A 24,298-nucleotide genomic window follows, 5' to 3' on the forward strand; every position below is an offset into this window, starting at 1 on the left:
GACATTCCATGGAAATCACTTTATTTTTCAACTACAGTGTACAGTTTGATTTGTTACGTCTGCAGTTTGACAAAACTGGACAATTTACAAAATATATAAAACACCTAGGCTACTTTTAGCTACTGAGCACTTACAACACCACAAACTCCACAGAGCTGAAAAGTACATGACAAAAATGGAGGAAAATCTCAAAGGTATCAGCTTCTAAGTTTGCTAAACATCATGGCAGTTCTAGATATGAATCAACGGTTTTATTTAAACAATGTTTGTAAAACTTCAAATTTTAAAAAGGAGCACTCATTCTCATGTACATCCAAGAGACAAAAGACATAAAAAGCTAAAAATCGTGAACACTAGAAGAGCTAAATCCTCAAGTGACTGTTGCTTCTTCCAAATGGTCAAAGTTTTGATTAAGATTTCTCCTTAAGAAGCCATGCTTTCTGTCAAAAGGAACCCAAAAATAGAGATAGAGATGCACAGTCGTTAATATTTATGCAGGATGTATAACACTTCACAACGAATCCAAAAGTAGAGACAGTGTTACCCTTTTCTCTGTTCCCCTCAGCTTGCTTTATTTCGCACCTGCAATAAAACATACCGTAAATGTCTGTTTCTTTTTAAGTGTCATGAATCAAAATAAAATGGAACATTGTTACCTCTGGCCGCCTCTGCGTCAAGACCAACTGGCCTGTGAAGCAGAAAAAAAAAAAAAAAAACAGACAAGAGACAAGTCAAAAGGTGTTAATTTTCTAAAGGGCCAAAAAGTAAAATTAGATTATACACTACCAGTCAAAAGTTTTTGAACAGTAAGATTTTTAATGTTTTTCTAAAGAGTTCTCGTCTGCTCACCAAGCCTGCGTTTATTTGATCCAAAACACAGCAAAAGGAGTAATATTTTGAAATATTTTTACTATTTAAAATAACTGCTTTCTATTTGAATATATTTTAAAATTATAATTTTTATAATTATAATTTATTTCTGTGATCAAAGCAGAATTCTCAGCAACATTACTCCATTCATCAGTGTCACATGATCATTCAGAAATCATTCTAACATGCTAATTTGCTGTTTAAGAATAAAAAAAGAAACATTTAAAACAATTTTTTTTTCAGGATTCATACATTCAAATAATTTTCTTTTTTAGAAATTAATACTTTAGCTAGGATGCTTTAAATTGATCAAAAGTGATGATAAAGACATTTATAATCCAATAAAAAAAAATCCATTTCAGATAAATGCTGTTCTTCTGAACTTTATAATTAATTTAAGAAAAACAAACAAACTACTTAGCGGGTTTCAACATAATAATAAATGTTTTTTTTAAGCAGCATATCAGAATATTAGAATGATTTCTGAAGGATCACGTGACTGGAGTAATGAAGCTAAAAATTCAGCTTTGAAATCACAAGAATAAATTACAATTTAAATATATTCAAATATAAAATGGTTATTTTAAACAGCAAAAATATTTTGAAATTTTACAGTTTTTGCTGTACTGATTGTACGCAGTCATAATTGTGGTAAAACTGTCTGTCGCCAATAGTGTAGCATTGTTTCAAGCACGGATCACACAGAAATCAGTCAAAGCAAGCAGATTTTTGTTGGTCAATGAGGCAAATCGGTTTCGAAATCTGGATGGTGAAATCATTAGATCTAACAAACTCGCTGATCACATGAATTCCTACTGAAATGACTGGATTTTGTCTGCGAAAATGTGACCGCGGCTTACCCTGAATTTTCTTACAAAACAAAATCCATTCGTTTTTTTTTTCGCCACTTACTTTGACTTGTTCCCTTTGCAGCGGCATTTCCGACCTATTGGAAACAAGCGGGAAGTATAATCAAAACCACTGGTGGTTTATTGTAATAATAGAAATTTTTCACAAGCATGTGGTGTTTTAGAGATTTCCTATGTTGCTGTAACACAGAAATTACACATGGATACACAAAAAAAAAAAAACTACAGTCCCTAAACACCCCCTTTGTAGTCTATGTAACATCAGGTCAGCAGGGTTTCTCATTAGTAATTTATGTGTTCTGGAGGGGGTTTCAGAGTAAGAGTGTCAAAGGTTAGACTGGCTGCTTGTCCCTACACTAGTGGAACACCATAAGTCATGGAGCGGTGTTGGGTGTCTTAGAGAGGTTTAAACTTAGAGGTTATGAAAGACATCTTGGCCTGCAACCAGTCCACCCTCAGTAACCGATATTTGTTTATCTGCGTGAGTGGATACATTCTTAGATGAATATCTACAAAATTATTCTATAAGATTGATGGTAAGTAGGTAAGATAACTCTTTCCGAGAGCAGTGCACAGATAGTTTGACACTCACTGACAATGAGGAAGATCCCCATCAAGAAGAGGATCACAGCAAAGATCATACCACCGATCCTCAGAGATTCATAATCTGGAAAGAGGATTCAGAAGAACATGGACAAATGCAAAAATGCTGCATGTTTTCATTTTATTAGAATGCTAAATGACCCCATTTAAATGGAAAACATTTCATACAAGGCTAAAATAGATTTTAAACAAATTTTAAACAAATAAAAGGTTGCATCTGTGGAAAAACTAGGGGTCGACCGATGTGTTTTTCAGGGCGATGCCGATACAGATTACAGTAGACCGATAACTGATATTTTGAACCGATATAAAGAAAGTCAAAAGTTTACATACTCTTTTCAGAATCTGCAAAAGTTGTATTTTACCAAAATAAGAGGGACCATACAAAATGCATGTTTTTTTTATTTAGTACCGACTTGAATACGATATTTCACACAAAGAGGAAATAGTTGAATTTATAAAAATGACCACTTTCAAAAGTTTACATACACTTGACACTTAATAGTGTGTTGTTACTTGATTATCCACAGCTGTTTAGTTGTAGTTGTTCAGTTGTTAAACTGTCCGCTGTTGTTCAGAAAAATCTATGGTCCCACAACTTTTTTTTTTAGCATTTGTGTATTTGAACCCTTTTTAACAATGACTAGGATTTGGAGATCCATTTTTAATCACAACGAGGACAATGAGGGACTCACATGCAACTATTACATAAGGTTCAAACACTCACTGATGCTTCAGAAGGGAGCAAGATGCACTAAGAGGGGAAGGGAGGGGACATTTTTTGAATTGGAAGATCAGGGTAAATTTAACTTATTTTGTCATCTGGGAAACATGCAAGTATCTTCTGTAGCTTTTGAGTTGCATATGAGTCCCTTAGTTGTCCTCAATGTGAAAAGATGGATCTCAAAATCATACATTCATTGTTTTAAAGGGTTCATTATACAAAAATACAGAAAAATAAAATAAAATCAAAGAACTTGTGGGACCTAAAGGATTTTTCTGAAGAACAGCAGGCAGTTTAACTGATCAGGACAATGAAGGGACTCATGAACAACTAAACAACAACAAAAAGGATTATTACTGTGTGGTAACAACAGTATTAAGAAGGTTATGTAATTGTTTGAATTCAACCATTTTCTCTTATGGACTTATATATAAACGTTATATGTGACCTTATTCAGGTCAGGACTAAAAAAAAAAAAACAACAACATGCATTTTGTATGATTTGAGAAAATAATTAACATTTTGTTTATTATTTTGATAAAATAATACACATTTTTCGTATGATTTGATAAAATAATTAACATTTACATACACTGCAAGGTGTATGTAAACATTCAACTTCAGTTGTATATGTCTGCTGTAAGAAATGAAAATTAATGTCAAAATTACAAATAACAAGGGCCCTGACAAAAACAAATGCTTTTAAATTATTTTATTGGCAAATCGGTTTGAAAATGACTGATACTGATAATGTTTAATATCTGCACCCTGATCGGCCAGGCCGATAATCGGTTGACCCCTAGGAAAAACAATACACAAATTACAGATTTGCACATACAAAACAGCCCTTTTGTAGCAGGTGCACATGCAATCTGTAGACTTACTATTACTAATATTTTAGCTCATTGGTTAAACCTTAAACTTTTTAAGGTTTAAAATTGGTTAAACCTTAAACTAGTGTATAGCACTATTGTAGTTTCACATAACAAATTTGAACTAAAAATCTGATCTAAATTTGACAGATTCTAGTTCTATAGATTCCATTTGGTCCTGCTGACAAGTGTTACGGCCAACACAACATGCACAAACAATCTACGAAGCATAATGAAAAAAGCTAAAGAATGGCTTTCCTGAGACAGACTGGAACCACTAAACTGCCATGTTTACTTAGTACTTTGCTTTCTAAGTAGGGCTCTGCATTGTACTTTTAATTGTGAATGTGACAGATGATATATAATCCAAGTACGGCCAATAAACATCAAATCAAAAGTAATTTTGGGAAATTCTGGGGTAGACATCAGATTTTTACTTATGTGTTTTACAGAAGCTTGGTCCCAGGGTGAATATTTTCCATCTATTTTGGAAAAAACAGAAGGGGAAACGCAAATCTTTCTGACTTCCCAGATGTTTCCTGAGGAGGGTGATGCACTTTGGCCTTGAAAGCCCTTCTTAATACAACAGTGCTCAGCACACCATGGGAAACATTAGTGTGCAGCTGTAACCCCGATTATAAAATGACTACTCTCACAATACACTGAGAAACTCAAATGTCTGAGTAATAGCTATGTTTTGCATACTAGCATGTTTCCCTTTCAGCTTTATGAAGTCAACCAAGAGATTTCCTTAATCCATATAAGTATGTATACTGCCTAAGCAGCTATAGCCCATCTGTACTCACCATAATGAAATGGCTTGTCGTATTCTGGTGGGAGAAAAAAAATGAAATGTCTAAAGTCAAAACTCTGTAAAGCCGTTTAAAAAATAAATAAAAATACTGGTAGCAATCAAAACGTTAAGAGAATTTAAGATGAAACAAGAAAATATATTCTCTCTACATATCTGCAAGCCATTTCTTAAAAATACAAAATGCTATTGACAAATTGATACCATACGGAATGTACTTTAAGAGGATAAAAGCTTTCCGACTGGTGACTCCATAAACATTTGTGGACACCTGCTGTGAACTAAAAGCTTATATTGTCAAACATATGCTGTTTTAATGCACACAACATTAAATCTTGTCTGGCCTGGCTAAAAACACTGTTAATAAGCCAATAAGACGTTCAGTTAATGTAAAATTGATTCTAGGCCAAAAGACACTTACCATGGATTTCATCCATCTGGGAAGCTGAGGAAGAGAAAGAGTGTTACAATTTAAATCTAACCAAGCAAAAATGTCAAGTTTAAGCCAGCCACAATATTACAGACAGTGCAATACTACATATTAAGTGCAGTTGAATACAGAACTTGCAGTGATTTCTAAACTACTTAAAGAGATAGTTCACCCAAAAATGTAAATTCTGTCATTAATTACTCACCCTCGTGTCATTCCAAACCCATAAGACCTTCGTTCATCTTCGGAACACAAATTAAGGTATTTTGGATGAAATCCGAGAGCTTTCTGACCCTGAATAGACAGCAATGCAATCTTCACAGTTCAGAAATCTCTCAGATTTCATCAAAAATATCTTAATTTATATTCTGAAGATAAACGAAGATCTTACAGGTTTGGAACAGCATAAGGGCGAGAATTCTTATTTTTGGATGAACTATCCCTTTAATATAAACCTGGCACCTATATATTCTAGTGCACTACAATGTTAATGAACACCATTTCAACAATACAGCCATAACAAGCTGAAACACAACAACATGCTCAAAAAGCATGTGCACAAAGCATGGAAGACACAAAAGAAATGCTCACACTGTGAAAAGCGTCTTTTCATTAATCCAGATCAACTTAAAATGTACTTTAAAAGCTCAACGATGAGATTTATATTACACAGGAAGGTTATTTTAGGAACTCCTCTTAAAAGAACAAAACATTAATTCGAATATTTTGACAAGTTCTTTTCAAAGACTTATTAGTATTAAACAGACATTTGGCAGAAATGTTACTTTAGAGCTTCAGTGGAATGATAATAGACCTACATGTTTTTAAAGAGTCTTTTCAGAGGGGCTGCTCTCTGTAAACAAGAATGTTGAAGGCATCGCTCCAAATCTCCCATTAAACATTATGAATGGTCTGACTGTAAGACTTTGGTTATCCATAATGATCTCTCGCTCTCTCTCTCTCCCTCTATTCCTTTCAAAAACAATGGACAAAGCATTGATGCAAACACTTTAACATTCCTGTGTACAAAAACGTCTAATGCTGCTCATGTACGAATTTATGTGGGCAGTATTTACATCCGTGCACACTGGCCAGTCCGACAGTGCTGGAACGTTTTAATGGTGTATTCAAATGTTTGTGTTGGCAACAACACGCAAACAAAGAGTCTGAGAATGCAGCTATTCCCCCAGAAATCCAACGGATCAGCTAGATTTACAGTACTGAAACTTTGACAAAGTAGACAAATCTCAACAGAAAACATTTCTAAGGTCAATAAATCTTAAGTCTCATCCTGTCAAAACTTCCTTCAAATGGAGTCGCAGAACTGCTTGTACCCAAGGTTAGGTACAACATGAGCTGCACTGGCACACTTGAAAAAGTCTCAACCCTCGTGGTGTGAGAGTAGTGTTACTTTCAGAAAAACGCTTCAGGGGAAGGTGTAATCGTAAGCAGAAATGAGGCACGGTGGAACCGTTTGAGAGAATTTGCCAAAACCACGCAAAGCCAAAACTGCACCATCTGCTCCACTATTTCAGAAAAGCAGTCAAGTGCAACGGCAGTCAAATTTTATTAAACAATAACAAACAGAAAAGGCCTCGATACAAAGCAACGCCAAACTGAAGCACAAAAAAACTTGAAATTCAGCTTTTTTGCAATCACTCACATTGCAATCCCTCCAACGCTCTACACACTTACCTGGCATTTCCCTGCCAAAAGCTGATCCTGCATGCATACACATATACCGTTAATCTCTAAAGGAGAGTCTGTGCAGGATAAACACTTAATTTGTGTCCTAATTACATTCTTGAACAAGAGTATAGTTGAAAAGGTAACAAAAAACAAAAACGAAGCACTTACCCAAAGCTGGAGCGAAGCAGGACAAAAGCACTGCAGCAATGCAAAGTTCCATCTTGTCTGTAAAAACAAGTGAGTGTGAGACACTGGGCTGTCTTCAATCCCTGCAAAATTCCACACGCATACTTCAGTTCTTCTGGGAAGGTTTAGAAACCTGACTAATGAAGTCTCACTTCCCTTATAGTACTGACAAATCTCTTGAACTATGAATTGAAGAACAAGTTCTGATAGCTGTGGGTGACTTTTTTGGAAGACATCAAGTGCTTTTTTTTTTATTATGTTTAAATAAGAAATTGACAGAAAAGCAGAGCTGCACTAAAAGGATCTCTTTCAGCTCCCCAGCATGTTTTTCCTCTCCTGTTGCTAAGAATGGCAAAAGGGCTCTATTTTTGGAGGACCACCTCAAAACGGTGGGATAAGGAGCCCGAGGGACATGGATGTGGGGTGTGGTATTTCAGATGATATTTGGTAAGTGGCATACAGGGTGTTTTAGCAGTAACTCAAACACATAACGGATACCTTGCATCGCAAAACCCAACTTAAATGCATTGTTTAATCAGATATTGATCGCTTGGGGACTTAAGGTTGTCTCTAAAGAACTCAATTGTGTACAAAAAGACCACAGTTGTTGCACAGATGTATAAATGAAAGATTTCTCCACAGGATACATATTGAGGAGGAGTCCCATATATGCCCTTTTATAATTCTGGCACTATACAGAAACCCCCTCCCCCCATTTAACCCACTTCCGTGAGATTTCAGCGAATTGCTTGGCATCTCAGCTTCTTTCGCCCCATAATCATAACTAAATCTCATGCTACAGTAAACCCTATGGCTACGCGGTTAAAAACGTAAAACGTAGTGTGCAAAACAACTCTCAAGGAGCAGTAATGTGATATAGATGGTCACGTGGTCCAGCTGCCGATATAATCAAGTCTGCATTCTTGCAAATGTTAAACAAAGAGGAAACAGCAAACCTAAAAAAATGCATTCAGGGCTGCACATGATAATCACATGTTTTTGTATAGATTGACTGGAACAGCAAATCTCATTGCAAAAAGCATTTATAAAAAGCCATGTGGTAGTTATGCAAGAAATCTTACGTTAACATAAGTGATAGCTGATTTAACTTTAAAAACAATAACAAAAATGCAAAGCGCGTCAAAGTCTTACCAGCTCGATACTGCTCAACACCAAAGAATCCGGTTTTAAGGAATCCCTGAGGCAAATCACAAGCAACCTCTCGACGACACAGTATAGGCAATTACACAAAAATTCTATGGAATTTGTTGAATGGTGATTAAAGTCTAATGTTTTCTTCAAACAGCGTTATTCCTTAAACTGTGAGATGCACGTAGGCATAGTTGTGGACATGACACGTAGTAGGCTACATGTAAATATTTTCTGAGGTTCGAACGCGCGCCTGTGTAGCGGAGCTTGACTCCTCCCCAGATCAGCTTTGCTTTATACCGTAGACCTCTGACCCAGAAGGTGGAGGCAGGCAAGGAATCGACCTTTAAAAGGAATTTCGATGGGAAATATTCAGGGCGCAATCTCTTGAGGTTTTCATCGCGCAACCATCACAGAGACGCCTATTTAATACGCGTTTTCATGTAAAAGATGTATGTTATTTACTGAGGCGTTTGCTCATGTGCCATAGGTTGCATAACGTTATTTAATAAACATTTAAAACATGTTCTTAAGGCGTTTATGATTTGGAATGTAGGTGAAACTGCATTTTTTTTTTTTTGCATGTACGGGTGTTTATCAGATGCCTAATTTAAATCAAATGCAGTTCTTTAACGGACATTTTAAGGATGTAGCCCTATGTGCTGGCTATATTTGGCGTTTAACATGAACTACCTTAAAAGACTAAACATAAACTTGTAAACTATGAATAAAATGATACATAATGTCTTTGGGTGTTGTCCGAAAATCCTGAAGCAAAGCGCGCCAGCGAACTACTGTTGCTATAGTTATACCAGATATTGGACGCGATTTTTATTAGCTGAAAATGCGCGTTCAGGCTTGTGTAATTAACTTTAACAAAAAAGTCCCAAAAACATGCATTTACACCCATCAACCATTTGACTTTTGGATTTGACTTTTTGTTTACGAGTTCTTTAAGAACGTAAAAGTCCATTACTTTCAATGGCCATTCCTACTGGAGGGACCTCACATTTCTATATTTCTGTAGTCATATTCCGAAGGTAAAACGCAACGTAGCCTAAATAATAGATTTAGAGATCTTGATTGCCTGAAAGACAAACGCCGATAATTGTGTGTTGGCTGTTTACAAGCCTCTCCCGAGATTCCACAAATTCCACAGATAGTGTTTTTGCACAATACTCAAGGGCTTAAACAAAATAAAGGGAGTGATTGAAACATTTGTATTTGGGAGTATGGTTGCACTGCACCACGCATTAGTCGCATTTTGACTAATGAGTATGTTTTCACCTCTCATCTTATTTTAAACCACTGATTTTTTTTGTCGACACATTGGTGCCGTTGTGTTTTTACTTAACACATTTAAGGAAAAAAAAGGTTAAACAAATGTTCATTTAAATAATCAACGTTTATTTTCTTACTTGTGCAAAATCAGTCTGTTGATATACGGTGATGCTCGTGGGGGCGCCGTTCAACAAAAGCGAGTCTGTGACAGAATACTGGCAAAAATAATTAATGTACTTACACTTTTCTAACACTGAGGTGCAGCAAAACACCCGATAGGATGTCTTCCCTTTTTAACGACTGTGTACAGCCTTGTGGGTACAGTAAAACCTACAAGCAAAACAAGTGTTGTACTAAATAGTAGGGGAGAGTGGGGTAAGTTGACCCACCCACTGTATCTTGGCAGCTGTACACTTTTACTGTCTTGTGATCATGTACTTTAGAATCACACATTATTTCTGCCAGACTGTGAAAAGGAGAGACACATGGGAGGAGTGGAAGGCACCCATTTACTTTAAAAACAGTTTTGGGCTTGTCAAAGTAAAATTTTAGCATAACAAATGTAATAGTCATTACATCAAAGCAAATTTATCCAGGTCTAAAAATATTTCTAACATATAAAACCATGCAAAACATTTAGCTACATATTAGCCTGAATTGGTAAGTTAGCTAGTTTTTCTTTTTCAAAATGCCATCTATGGGGCAAAGTGAGCCAAAATGCTGTAGGGGAAGCTGACCCAGCACTTTACCTTATCCCACCATAAGGCACTGAAGTCAAGTTACATCTCTTAAGTATAAATTGGTATTTTAAAGTAGTGTACAAGTGCACCAAAATCCTTCTCCGAGGACCAGAAGTGGCTTTTCACCACATTATAATATATCTTTTCACCTGTAGTCCCTAATAGTCTGTTCTACTTTAATCTTTTGTCTAAAATGTTTATTAGTTCCAGTGATAATTATTCCTTTATTCTAGTTTCTTTATTTAATTTTACTCAACTCTGTTTAGTCTATTTTTTTTTTTTTTTTTTTTGGACTGTTAAAACTTGTGTTCAACATTGTTTCAGAAATGCAAAAAATTAAAGACTGAAAATGAAACTTCATTTGTTTGGTTTTATTTTGTTTAAGTTAGCTTTAAGAAAAGAACTACTGTTTGTAAAATTAATTTTTATTTTTATTTTTGTTAAAAGAGGTAAATAATCTTTAAAATTTCATAGGGGTTTGAATCAGATTCAGTCAGATAGTCAGTTTAAACCCAGATGGTTCTTCTTACCCCTAAAATGGGGTAAGTTGAGCCACAAGAACACTTTTTTTTTTTTTTTTTAAATAAGAAGCCATATTTTTAGAATATCCTTAAATATCTTTAGATACTTTGATTGTACCTCTGCCTCACTTTCACTTATTTTGAGGACCACATAAGTAAAAAAAAAAAAAAATGGTTCATCTTACCCCACTCTCCCCTATGTAGCTCCAGCCAAACAGTGCAGTGAACTGAAATGGAATAGGTAACCAAAAGAAAAAAATAAACATTTTAAAGATTTCAAACACTTTAATTGATTATTTACATAGAATATTTTCGTTTTATTCTTCAGTAATTGAGTGTTGCGCTAGCTGATGTGGCAGTCGTCTTCAACTTATATCTACATCCAGAAACACTCTAAAAAGTAATTTTTCGAAGTTGTCAATAAAACAGCTTATTAGAGTACATTTTACAGGATAAAACTATTTCAGCATTTCTACTAAATTTAATTTATACACATTTTTAAAGGGGAAGTTCACTTCCCAAACTAAAATTTCCTGCTAATTTACTCACCCAATGTCAACCGAGTTATTCATATGTGTCTTTCTTCAGTTAAAAAGAAATTAATTCTTCCAGGATTCAACTCCATATAGTGGACTTCAATGGGGATCAGTGGGTTGAAGGTTAAAGGTCCAAATTGCAAAAAATATTACCCATCTTTTATTTACATTTGAACAAAAAGTGGCATGTCCAAAATTATTCATACCCTTCTTAATAATCAATAGAAAAGCCTTTATTGGCTATTGCAGCAATCAAATGCTTCCTATAATTGCTGACCAGCTTTTTGCATGTCTCCACTGGTATTTTTGCCCATTCATCTTTAGCGATGAGCTCCAACTCTTTCAGATTGGAGGGTCTCCCTGCCATCACCCTGATCTTTAGCTCCCTCCTTTGTCTTAGCCATGTCTGTCCACAAACCAACAGCAGAGAGCTTCTGTTTTTCGCCTGTTGAGTTGATTAAAACAGCTGTTCCCAAATGAATCAGGGTAATTTGGATGCTTTAGAACAGCATGGACTATTTGGAATGGTATAGAACTTTGGATTTTCCCATAGACTGTGACAGTTTCCAAAGGGTATAAATAATTTTGGACATGACACTTTTTGTTCAAATGTAAATAAAAGCTGAGAAATATTTTTTTCCACAATGATGCCTCTTTTGAGAGAAGCCGGTGTAATTTCTGGTAAAAAAACTAAAAAAAAAAAAAACTTGCTAGTTGAAAAGTCAGAATTTGCCAGGGGTATGAATAATTTCGGGCTTGACTGTAATTAATATATATATATATATATATATATATATATATATATACACACACAATTGAAGTCTACTATATGGAGAAAAATATATGAAAAAACAAACATCTTTAAAGACATGGGGGTTACTCACCCCCATGTCCTCTCCTTTAAGTGAATAAATATGTTTGAAAGCTCTTTTATTACAAGTTCCACACTTCAGTTCTAATTTGTTTTTAGAATGCAGGACGGAGGTCAGTGTCAACAGCGTCTCGCTCCAGAAATAGGCCGTGACGTCAGAGTGTGAAACAAGCAGGTGTGCCCTTGGCAGATGCTGGGTCATTGTTATAGCAGCCTTTTGTATGAGTCTTTGGTAATGTGTCACAGGTGAGGCTGCTGGAAATGACTTTCCATCTCATCCCAATGTCAAGGTCCACTGGAGTGAGATGGAAAGCAAAACAAAAGCATTTCGATTGCCATTTACAATTTACAAAACTGCTCAGCTATTGCAAAGGGGAGAACACTGCATACAAAAAAACAACTATGTGATTACTATTCAGATTTCAATAGACACTGATGGTTAAAATTCAAAAACTAAAATATGAAGCAGACATCATGCAATGATCTGCATTTATTATGATATGTGACAAAACATGTTAAATTGTACTCCAGTCACCCTCTGTCCCGAAGACCAGAGAGTGCAGACTGACGTAATGCTTCAGTTTAAGGAAAAGCAGAACTCGGATACATATGTGCAGTGACCAGAAGTAAAAGGAACTTATGTAACCCAACTCTGAGATGCAAAGCAGACGCATTACTGCTCCATGGACACATTCCCTAAAGACATTTTCACTTTATGACGAATAGTCATTTACATACAAGCGAACAAATATGGTAAAACCCTGGTCTTTTACCAATGAAAACACACACACACACACACACACACACACACACACACACACACACACACACACACACACACACACACACAGGCATGTTAGTTCACCCTATTTAACATGAAGAACATTCTCTCTTGTACACAAAATGTGTCAAAAATATCAAACATATACAGGAAATATCAAACTGAACCAGTTATTTTTTATATAAAAAAAATGATCAAAACCATAATGCTATGACTGAATGCAAACATCACTGAATAATAATAATAATTATTATTATTATTATTATTATTATTATTATTATTATTAGTAGTAGTAGTAGTAGTAGTATTTATTATAAATAATCAAACAACAACATCATTATTATTAATTAATTAAACTTTATTTATTAATAAAGTATTTATACAACCATGTAATAAACTAAACAGTAGAGCAGTAATACAATAAGAAATTATTATTAAATACATTTAAATATACATTTTAAACAATGATGATAAATTCTAAAACATCTATTACAATTATTTAAATATTAAAAAGTATTAAACTGAATTATGAAATTTATTTAAATACATTTAAATATAAATTTTAAACAATGATGATAAATTCTAAACAAACCTATTACAATTTTTGAAATATTAATAAACTATAAGTATTAATAAACTGAATTATGTATTTAAATACATGCATAAAATAAAATACAATTTATAAATTTTAAATAGTATTAATAATAAAATGAAGTTATTTAATATACATTTACATACATTTATAAAGAATGAATATTTTATTTTTTATTTGTTATTATTTATAAATGTATTAAATATACATTTAATAAATGTTATTACTACCCCTTTTTATTTTATTAAATTAATAATTGTAAGTCTATATTTTATTTATTATTATTTACTAATCATAATTCAGTTTATTAACACTTTAATAATTTCTAAGTTACATTTGTTTATAATATTAATAATAATAATAATGTATATTTAAGTATATATTTAATAATAATAATAATAATAATAATAATAATAATAAACAATTATATTTTATTACAACTACTTCTATTTTGTTTATTACATCAATCATTGTAATAGTTGATTTTTTTAATTTATATTATTTTTTAAACAATTTTAGATTTTTCCATTACTTTTACCATTTAGTTTATTTACATGAATAATTTTAATAGTTATATTTATAATATTTAGGATTGTTATTTATATTTTGTTATCATTATTAAATATTTCTTAAATTACTAAATTAAATAAAATTCTAACATTGTTTACATGAATAATTGTAATAGTTGTTTAAAATATTATAATTAAGTCATATTATAAATGAACAAATAAACTAATTATTAATGCAATAAACAAAATAGCAGTAATATTGAATAAAATATAATCAAGAAATTACAAATATATTTAATAATAGTAATTATAATAATAAATAATAATAATAAAATATTATAAGTAACAATTATTAAATGTATATTTAAATATATTTGTAATAATTTGATTATATTTATTACTACTGCCTCTATTTTATTACATTAATAATTGTAGTAGTTTGTTCATTTATAATATTTATGACTGTTATTATTTATATTTTATTATGTAAACTTAAACTTATTTAATCATATTTTATTACTACTACTACTACTACTACTACTACTATTATTTGTTCATTACAATAATTATAATAGTTGATTTGTTCAATTGTAAAAAATTATGATTATTTATTATTATTATTATTATTAATGATAAAAATGTAAACCCTTACTATATTTTAATGATAATTTCTTAATTATATTTTATTACTAATACTTCTACTTTATTTCTTACAATAATTATAATAGTTGATTAGTTTAATTGTAATTATTATTATTATTATTATTATTATTATATGTTGTTAACATACTTGGTTTGTAGGGCTCTAGATGGTGTAACCCTCAAATCCTTAGAGTATTCTTAGAGCCTCTTCTGGGAAATTGCTGCCTGCATCCTTCCAAAACGTCTGAATTATTGAACAAATCCACAAGACCTTAAAGCGACATGAGGCATTCAGAGACCCTTAGGCAGCAGAGAAGCCAAAGTACAGAATGAATATTTCACTGAGCTCTGAAACCAGCATAAATCCCATCTCCACTTTGACAAGAACTGTTGGCAGCAGACGTAGATCCCTCTCAATCTGAAAACCACAAAGCAACAAAAAAAAAAAAAAAAATCCATGCAGATCAGATACAATTTGGTTATCACACATGACGTTACAGAAATCAGACTTTTGAATGGATGGCTTTGATATCAGAAGTGGTGGGGAACAGTTTTCAGGGTTAAAAGAAAATTAAACTCCGATTTTCTTTGTGTGGGTGAGGATTTCATAATCTGAAGCAAGGATAATTATAAGCCTGTGCAGAAATTTACAGATGCGAGATGGAGGTGGTCAGCTGTGCTCAGTTTGGCAAATGTCAGCGCTCTTACATAACCCACCTTACATAAATACTCAGTATTGTTTCTATTATGAGTCTTGAGATTAACACATTAGGAGGGCCAGTTGATTAATGGTGTTTCTGCATCCTGCATTAATCAAATTAGAGGAGACATCTTTCAGAACACATTTAAAATTAGCCTGGTCAGGCATTACAAAACAGGCTGTTCATGAAATAATTCTCACGAAGAAGAGTGCTGACGTGAGATTAATGTAAACAGCCCACAGTGAACACCCGACTTCGACCCTTTTGAACTGCATAATTATTTTATGTTCAAGTGTATGTAAGAAATTGGAAGCAAGCAGAGTACTGCTGTTTCTAAAGCATGCAGTGCCATTTGAGGATTGTACAACCAAAAAGCTTTTTAATGGTCCTGGTACATACAGAAGAACTGGAACGGCTTCCTATGGAGTTATGAATATCACAGCGTGCATATTCTCATGTCTGGTGTAGAAAAATCAAACACTTTACTTAGAACAAATAGAAATCTATACTAGTTTGTCTATTAAATATGTATCAAAAAGTCATCTTGACTAGCTTTTATCCTATGAATCAATTCATATATCAAAAGCTGACTACATATAATTAAAACATCTAAGAGATTTATTGTAAGGACTTCTTAAATGTTGGCTTTACATAAATCTGTGGAGCTCTGTTTTTAGGCACATCTCAAAATCTCTGCTTCCATTTTTAAAACCTTATTGACAAGTTTAATTCTGGTCCCTATGGAGAAGTGCTCATGAACTCGATATTGTGGCCTTGAAATGGAAACAGACTGTTTTTGTTTTTTTGAGGAAGTGAATCCACCATCTGTGTTGGAGTGCTGTGACATTTATTAAAGAGAAGAAAGGAAAAACACAGTAGCTCTGGTGGCTTCTGGACATTAAACATGCTGACACTGCAGAGAAATGTCTGCAACTATATGACAAATACATCAGTATAGCACACTGCAAATTGGTGAGTTGTTTTTGTTTCCTTCTTGTTGGACTGCAAGAAACAGCTTAGCATATCATTTCATATTCTCTCATTTAGACTGTGAAACAGTTTGATGTAATGCTTCTTGCTAAAGATACAGATTTTTATGCTTTATGCATATATAGACACTTCGAAAGTTGGTAGTTTAGTAAGATTTTTAAAAAGAAATTACTCAACAAAGACACATTAATTTGATTAAATGTGACAGTAAAGGCATATGTTACAAACTTCAGGTCCTTCTCAAATTAGCATATTGTGATAAAGTTCATTATTTTCTGTAATGTACTGATAAACATTAGACTTTCATATATTTTAGATTCATTACACACAACTGAAGTAGTTCAAGCCTTTTATTGTTTTAATATTGATGATTTTGGCATACAGCTCATGAAAACCCAAAATTCTCAAAAAATTAGCATATTTCATCCAACCAATAAAAGAAAAGTGTTAATAAAAAAAAAATCAACCTTCAAATAATTATGTTCAGTTATGCACTCAATACTTGGTCAGGAATCCTTTTGCAGAAATGACTGCTTCAATGCGGCGTGGCATGGAGGCAATCAGCCTGTGGCACTGCTGAGGTGTTATGGAGGCCCAGGATGCTTCGATAGCGGCCTTAAGCTCATCCAGAGTGTTGGGTCTTGCGTCTCTCAACTTTCTCTTCACAATATCCCACAGATTCTCTATGAGGTTCAGGTCAGGAGAGTTGGCAGGCCAATAGAGCACAGTAATGCCATGGTCAGTAAACCATTTACCAGTGATTTTGGCACTGTGAGCAGGTGCCAGGTCGTGCTGAAAAATGAAATCTTCATCTCCATAAAGCTTTTCAGCAGATGGAAGCATAAAGTGCTCCAAAATCTCCTGATAGCTAGCTGCATTGACCCTGCCCTTGATAAAACACAGTGGACCAACACCAGCAGCTGACATGGCACCCCAGACCATCACTGACTGTGGGTACTTGACACTGGACTTCAGGCATTTTGGCATTTCCCTCTCCCCAGTCTTCCTCCAGACTCTGGCACCTTGATTTCCGAATGACATGCAAAATTTGCTTTCATCCGAAAAAAGTACTTTGGACCACTGAGCAACAGTCCAGTGCTGCTTCTCTGTAGCCCTGCCGCTGTTTCTGGTTCAAAAGTGGCTTGACCTGGGGAATGCGGCACCTGTAGCCCATTTCCTGCACACGCCTGTACACGGTGGCTCTGGATGTTTCTACTCCAGACTCAGTCCACTGCTTCCGCAGGTCCCCCAAGGTCTGGAATTTGTCCTTCTCCACAATCTTCCTCAGGGTCCGGTCACCTCTTCTCGTTGTGCAGCGTTTTCTGCCACACTTTTTCCTTCCCACAGACTTCCCACTGAGGTGCCTTGATACAGCACTCTGGGAACAGCCTATTCGTTCAGAAATTTCTTTCTGTGTCTTACCCTCTTGCTTGAGGGTGTCAATGAGTACGTTTACATGGACAACAATACTCCGATTTTAACGCGATTAAGACAATACTCTGATTAAGAAGCAACCATGTAAACTGATATTTTTGATTAATTTAATCCGACTAAAGTCATAATCGGAGTAAACACAAATCGAATTAAGACAGGTGGAGTATTCCTATTTTAGTCGCATTATGGAAGACATGTACACACCTTAATCACACTATTCCCCTTGTGTAGGACTTTTCACCAGAGGATACACACTAATGCTGCGTTCCAGACAGGTTTTTGAGCTCGTAAATCACGTCTTCAAACCACGACTCAGGACTTTGTAGCACTTTCACGGGTAGAAGTTTGGAAAAACACGGGTTTCCTGGAACGCGGCATAACGCTCTCAGTTGGTCGCACGTGCATATGCTTTGGTTTCATTTTTATTTATAAATTTTTTTGCTACAACATGGGATTAATCAATGCTCATTTCTGATAAATAGTTTGTCTGTTATCATAATTTACAGTTTTATGGAAACGTATTTAACATTCAACCCGTTCTTTTTCATTAGTAGTTGTGATTTTAATTTTGTGAACGGGATTTCCGCTATTGGAACGTCTTAGGATGCTTTTCACTTTTACTTTTACGAATTCATGATCTTTTGCTTACATATAGGCTACACCTATCAATTTTAAGATTAAAACAAATTCTTAAAAGATGGATTTGTTATTTTTAATTAAACAGCATAACAACAATCAAATAAAACTAGCTTATATAGCATTTATTAACAAAAACTAATAAGACGAGGCATGGACTCCATCACATGCTGTGTTATATGCCGACTAAACCATTTATTACAGGGCGCACAATCAAATTAATTAATAAAAAACAAATAAATAAAAGAAAGCCTCCAAGGCGTAATGTGACGTAAACGGCAAAGATAACAGGGTTTTCAAAATGAAAACAAACAAAAAAAGTCAAACTAAACTGGCTTTCGGTGACTGTGCTTGCGTGTGATTTTTTTCCTAAAAACTGTCTGGCTCTGAAACGCTCGCTTTATGGAGCAGACGCTTTGGAGCAGCACAGCATGCACAAAAATGTGTTGCATATGTCCACAGCCACTTCAAGCTTTTGTCAAATTAAAACCGAAACATCCAAAAGTCTATAACGAAGATGAACTGATAGCGTCGCGTGTGGACCCAATGATGTGTGTCATTAATCGATCTATGTACTAACATGTAAAACGGGAACATGAAAGGAATATTCTAAAAGCAACTCGTGTAAACAGCTTAATCATATTATTGTCTTATTCAGAATAAGGTCATTAATTAGATTACTGGTGTCCATGTAAACGTAGTCAATGATGGCCTTCTGGACAGCAGTCAGGTCGGCAGTCTTACCCATGATTGCGGTTTTGAGTAATGAACCAGGCTGGGAGTTTTTAAAAGCCTCAGGAATCTTTTGCAGGTGTTTAGAGTTAATTAGTTGATTCAGATGATTAGGTTAATAGCTCGTTTAAAGAACCTTTTCATGATATGCTAATTTGAGATTTTTTTTTTGAGGAATTTTGGGTTTTCATGAGCTGTATGCCAAAATCATCAATATTAAAACAATAAAAGGCTTGAACTACTTCAGTTGTGTGTAATGAATCTAAAATATATGGAAGTCTAATGTTTATCAGTACATTACAGAAAATAATGAACTTTATCACAATATGCTAATTTTTTGAGAAGGACCTGTATTTTTAATATAAATACTGTACTTTTGAACTTTAAATTCAAAGAATGAAAAAAACAGCTCAACTCTTTTTAACATTTACAATAATAAATGTGACCCTGAACCACAAAACCAGTCATAAGTGTCATTTCTTTAATTGAGATGTATACATTTTTTTTTTAATCTGAATAAATAAGCTTTCCATTGATGTATGGTTTGTTGGGATACGACAATATTTGGCTGAGATAACTATTTTTCAGAAATATCAAAATACTGAGAAAATCACCTTTAAATTAATCCAAATTAAGTTCTTAGCCATGCATATTACTAATAAAAATTAAGTTTTGATACATTTACGGTAGGAAATTTACATGACTCTGCATCGATTCTGAGATTTTCCAACTGCGTCACGATTCTCTTTTGAACAGACTGAGTTTAGCTTTGAACAGCAGATGACACTGCATGCTTTAGAAACAGCCGTACTCTGCTTACTTCCTATTCCTTACACACACACTTGAACCTAAAATAATAGTTATGTTTAAAAAGGTTAAAGTGAATTACAAGGGTGTTCACAGTGGACTGTTTACATAAATCCTGCGTCATTAAAACATTCTGAGCCAAGTTGCAATTACACGACTCTGCCGAACACACTCTTCAGTGACCCAAATTGTGTCATCAGTATAGTACACGCATACTGCACATGTGCAATGAATTTGTTTTGCTGTAATCAGTTGTTCCACATGGTGGCAACACTGTCCCGGCCATTATTTCACAGTAGAAAACAAAACTAATGAGACGGAACAATAACAAAATGAGATTGCAACAACAGACAGTCGTGTTTACAAGCACTTCTGAGCAAGAGGGAATGGGATGGCCCAGCCTTTTTTTTTTTTTTTTTAAAGAGAAAAAATTGTTATTGGTCAAAAATTATAGGGGAAAATAGAGCAGACACAAAACATGGATAAACTTTTCAAGAGCGCATGTGCGGTCGACACATCAAATGGAGCACACTTTAAAAGGCTATGCATTTGACTGCAAGCATACACTAGCACACGCATACAAAAACAAAGTATACTTTGTGTGGTTAAAAACTAGATTAGAGGGCCATCTACTGTTAAAAACTAAGCTTAGAATCCATTCTACAGAGAATCGTGAAAATCTCAAAATCTTATCCACGATTCGTGATGCAATTTATCAAGGCTTCTTGAACCATTGTGAAGAATTTACATTGTGAATGTGCACCATTTCCTTTTTCGATTTAATAATTGGAGCGTTCGACAAACAGAGAAATTATTCCCTGATCACGGGGAACATTCACATAAACCGTGATTACTACACTAGTGTTTAAACAAATTTGCCCTGTCCAAATACCGAACTTGTGATCTAGGCCACTTAAAGGATTAGTTCAATTTCAATACTCACCCCCTTGTCGTCAAAAATGTTTATGTCTATTTTTCCTCAGTCGTAAAGAAATTTTTTTTTTTTGGAGGATAACATTTCAGGATTTCTCTCCATATAATGGATATGTTTGGCGCCCTGAAGTTCGAACTTCCAAAATGCCGTTTAAATGCAGCTTTAGAAGGCTCTAAACGATCCCAGCCGAGGAAGGATGGATCTTATCTAGCGAAACGATCAGTTATTTTCTAAACAAATTGACAATTTATATACTTTTTAACCTCAAATGCTCGTCTTGTCTCATCTCTGCCCAGCGCATGTGTAGTCAGTATAATCCGGGTCAATGCAATTAGGGTATGTCGAAAAACTCCCATCTCGTTTATGTCTTCAAAGTCAAAATCGTCCTACAATGCTGTTTTTCCTTTTTTTTTGTAAAGGGCGTTTGAGTTTCTTTGTATGTTCAGTTTGTAAACACTGTGTCGGTACTTTTGCAGCGATCTAAGGCGATTTTGAAGTTAGGGAGGAAAACGATATGGGAGTTTTTCGACATACCCCAAATGTATTGACCCGGACTACACAGACTGCACATGCACTGTGCAAAGACAAGACAAGATGAGCATTTGAGGTTAAAAAGTATATAAATTGTCTATTTGTTTTGAAAATAACTGATCGTTTCATCAGATAAGATGCTTCTTCCTCGGCTAGGATAGTTTAAAGCCTTTTGAAGCTGCATTTAAACTGCATTTTGGAAGTTCAAACTTCGGGGCGCCAAACATATCCATTATATGGAGAGAAATCCTGAAATGTTTTCCAAAAAACTTTCTTTACGACTGACGAAAGAAAGACATGAACATCTTGGATGACAAGGGGATGAGTACATTATCTGTAAATTGTTATGAAAGTGAACTAATCCTTTAATACACACTAAATCCTCTGGAGCGTGTTGTGTTCTGAAAAAAAAAAAAAAAAAAAGGTTGTGAGACTTTATGCCAACATCTTGTGAGAGATCAGGGAACCTTTCCAGTTTAAGTTAAATATTAATAATTAGATATTACATAATTTGGCAGTATACAAAGATGAGTATACTTTATTTTGCATAACATTTGCAACTGTTTTTTGTCACTTAGCCTAATTAGAAGCACAACAAATTAAATAGTGTCCTCTGTTATAGGGACTACTGAACAGACATTTAGAAGTTAAAATGCAAAGGATACAAAAAAATCCATACAAACCAAACTCTGTATATATTATAAAGTTATATGAAAACATTTGTAGCATATCAAATGAGTTTTATATTAGACTACTTTGACACTTTTTGGTAATTTCTGAATCCCAAAATGCATTGCTTGATTATTGTACGTTTTCACAGTATATGCAAATAAGCAGTGTGAACAAAATACTTAACCTCTTCTTTTGTGTTCCACAGAAGTCAGTCAGTAATACAAGTTCAGAACAACATGAGGGTGAGTAAATTTACACTTACAATTTACACTTTTTAGGTGAACATCCAGAAAGTCTTTAGTATCGCTACCTGTAATATTGCAATCAACAGCTTTAAAGGAAACACAAGTTGGTATGATTCTTTAGGTTCCTGAAAAACACACTTTTTATCATAGACTGTAAAAAAAAACATAGACGTAGTGTCCGTGACGTCAGCCGTATGTTTCTGAAGGGTGATTTTGAAGCTTATAGAGGGCAGGATTCGGTGGTCGCCATCTTGGAATCGCGTCACCGCGCATCACTCCCGGATAATCAAAAATGGGCAAAAAGGCGTGACGTGGGTGGAGCTGGTTGCTGAAACCACACCCGCCTAGCGCGACAGTGGTGACAGCAGCGGAACTCCCCGTCACTCAAGTGGCCACGCCCTTAATTATGCTTAACTTTAAGGCTTAATATAACTTAAATGGATGTGTTATAAAAAAAAAATCGCCCCCTCAGAATTGACATGAAGGGCAAATCTAGCTATATAGACCAAAACCACTTTTTGTACCAGGCTGTAAACGTACTTTTCTGCTGTAAAGTTGGACATTTTAACATGGGGCGTCTATGGGACTGACTGCCTTTTGCAGCCAGTCTCTAGCGGCCAGTCGATGAATTGCAGTTTAAGTCACTTCCGTGTTGGTTTCAACAGAGAGAGCGGAAAGTTGCCACTTGCTTTTTACCCTGTCAAAAACAGCTGTTCATAGCAATCAGTTTCAGTGCATGACTCTTTACACCGCGTTCCAAATTATTATGCAAATGATATCTTTCTCTGGTTTTCATAATTAGTCAATGCAAATGACAGTCAGTATAATTTTTAAGTCATCAACCATTAGGGTATAATTCGAATTTTATTGAACAAACCTCCTAATGATAACAGTATTTATTTCAAAAATAAAAAACTGAAAATGCACTGTTCCACATTATTATGCACAACAGAGTTAAAACATTGTATAGGTTGTAAAGAACTGAAAATGGGCATTTGCTGAATTTGCAGCATTAGGTGGTCATATTTACTGAAATCTAAATCTATTTCAATCAAAAACATCCTAACTGGGCAAGTTACATCTTACCATAGGACCCCTTCTTTGATATCGCTATCACAATTCTTGCATCCATTGAATTTGTGAGTTTTTGGAGAGTTTCTGATTGAATTTGTTTGCAGGATGCCAGAATAGCCTCCCAGAGCTGCTGTTTTGATGTGAACTGCTTCTCACCCTCATAGATCTTTTGCTTGAGGATGCTCCAAAGGTTCTCAATCTGGTTGAGGTCAGGGGAGGATGGTGGCCACACCATGAGTTTCTCATCTTTTATGCAGATAGCAGCCAATGACACAGAGGTATTATTTGCAGCATGAGATGATGCATTGTCATGCATGAAGATAATTTTGCTACGGAAGGCACAGTTCTTCTTTTTGCACCATGAAAGAAAGTGGTAAGTCAAAAACTCGACATACTTTGCCGAGGTCATTTTAATGCCTTTAGGGATCCTAAAGGGGCCAACCAGCTCTCTCCCTATGATTCCGGCCAAAAACGCCACCTCCTTGTTGTGGTCGCAGCCTTGTTGGGACATGTTCCATCCACTACTCCATCCATCTGGACCATCCAAAGATGCACAACACTCATCAGTAAACAAGACTGTTTGAAAATGAGTCTTCATGTATGTCTGGGCCCACTGCAACCGTTTCTGCTTGTGAGCATTAGTTAGGAGTGGCCGAATAGTAGGTTTATGCACAACTGCAAGCCTCTGGAGGATCCTACACCTTGATGTTCGCGGGACTCAAGAGGCACCAGCAGCTTCAAAAACCTGTTTGCTACTTTGTAATGGCATTTTAGTAGCTTCTCTCTTAATCTGATGAATTTGTCTGGCAGAAACCTTCCTCATTCTGCCTTTACCTGCACGAACCTGTCTGTGCTCTGAATCAGCC

At 34.8% G+C, this 24,298-nt stretch overlaps 1 protein-coding gene across 8 annotated transcripts in view; it reads right to left on the reverse strand.

Annotated features, from left to right (window-relative positions):
* The window catches only part of fxyd6l (FXYD domain containing ion transport regulator 6 like), a 36,007-nt gene continuing 11,709 nt past the window's right edge, over positions 1 to 24,298 (reverse strand). Inside the window, exons 1-10 of one of the 8 annotated variants that reach the window (XM_073846578.1) lie at positions 8,207 to 8,492; positions 7,037 to 7,137; positions 6,875 to 6,901; positions 5,171 to 5,194; positions 4,745 to 4,768; positions 2,332 to 2,406; positions 1,783 to 1,816; positions 657 to 688; positions 545 to 582; positions 1 to 440 (exon numbers count right to left, since the gene is read on the reverse strand). In XM_073846578.1, coding sequence (XP_073702679.1) covers positions 572 to 582; positions 657 to 688; positions 1,783 to 1,816; positions 2,332 to 2,406; positions 4,745 to 4,768; positions 5,171 to 5,194; positions 6,875 to 6,901; positions 7,037 to 7,088 — 279 coding nt within the window. In that variant the 5' untranslated portion in view covers positions 7,089 to 7,137; positions 8,207 to 8,492 and the 3' untranslated portion in view covers positions 1 to 440; positions 545 to 571. Of the gene's footprint in view, positions 441 to 544; positions 583 to 656; positions 689 to 1,782; positions 1,817 to 2,331; positions 2,407 to 4,744; positions 4,769 to 5,170; positions 5,195 to 6,874; positions 6,902 to 7,036; positions 7,138 to 8,206; positions 8,495 to 24,298 lie in introns of those variants that run through there. The other 7 variants (XM_073846577.1, XM_073846579.1, XM_073846580.1 and 4 more) reach the window with 7 other exon arrangements.

This window comes from Garra rufa, chromosome 9 (genome assembly GCF_049309525.1).
Source record: "Garra rufa chromosome 9, GarRuf1.0, whole genome shotgun sequence".
Classification (NCBI taxonomy): Eukaryota; Metazoa; Chordata; class Actinopteri; order Cypriniformes; family Cyprinidae; genus Garra; species Garra rufa.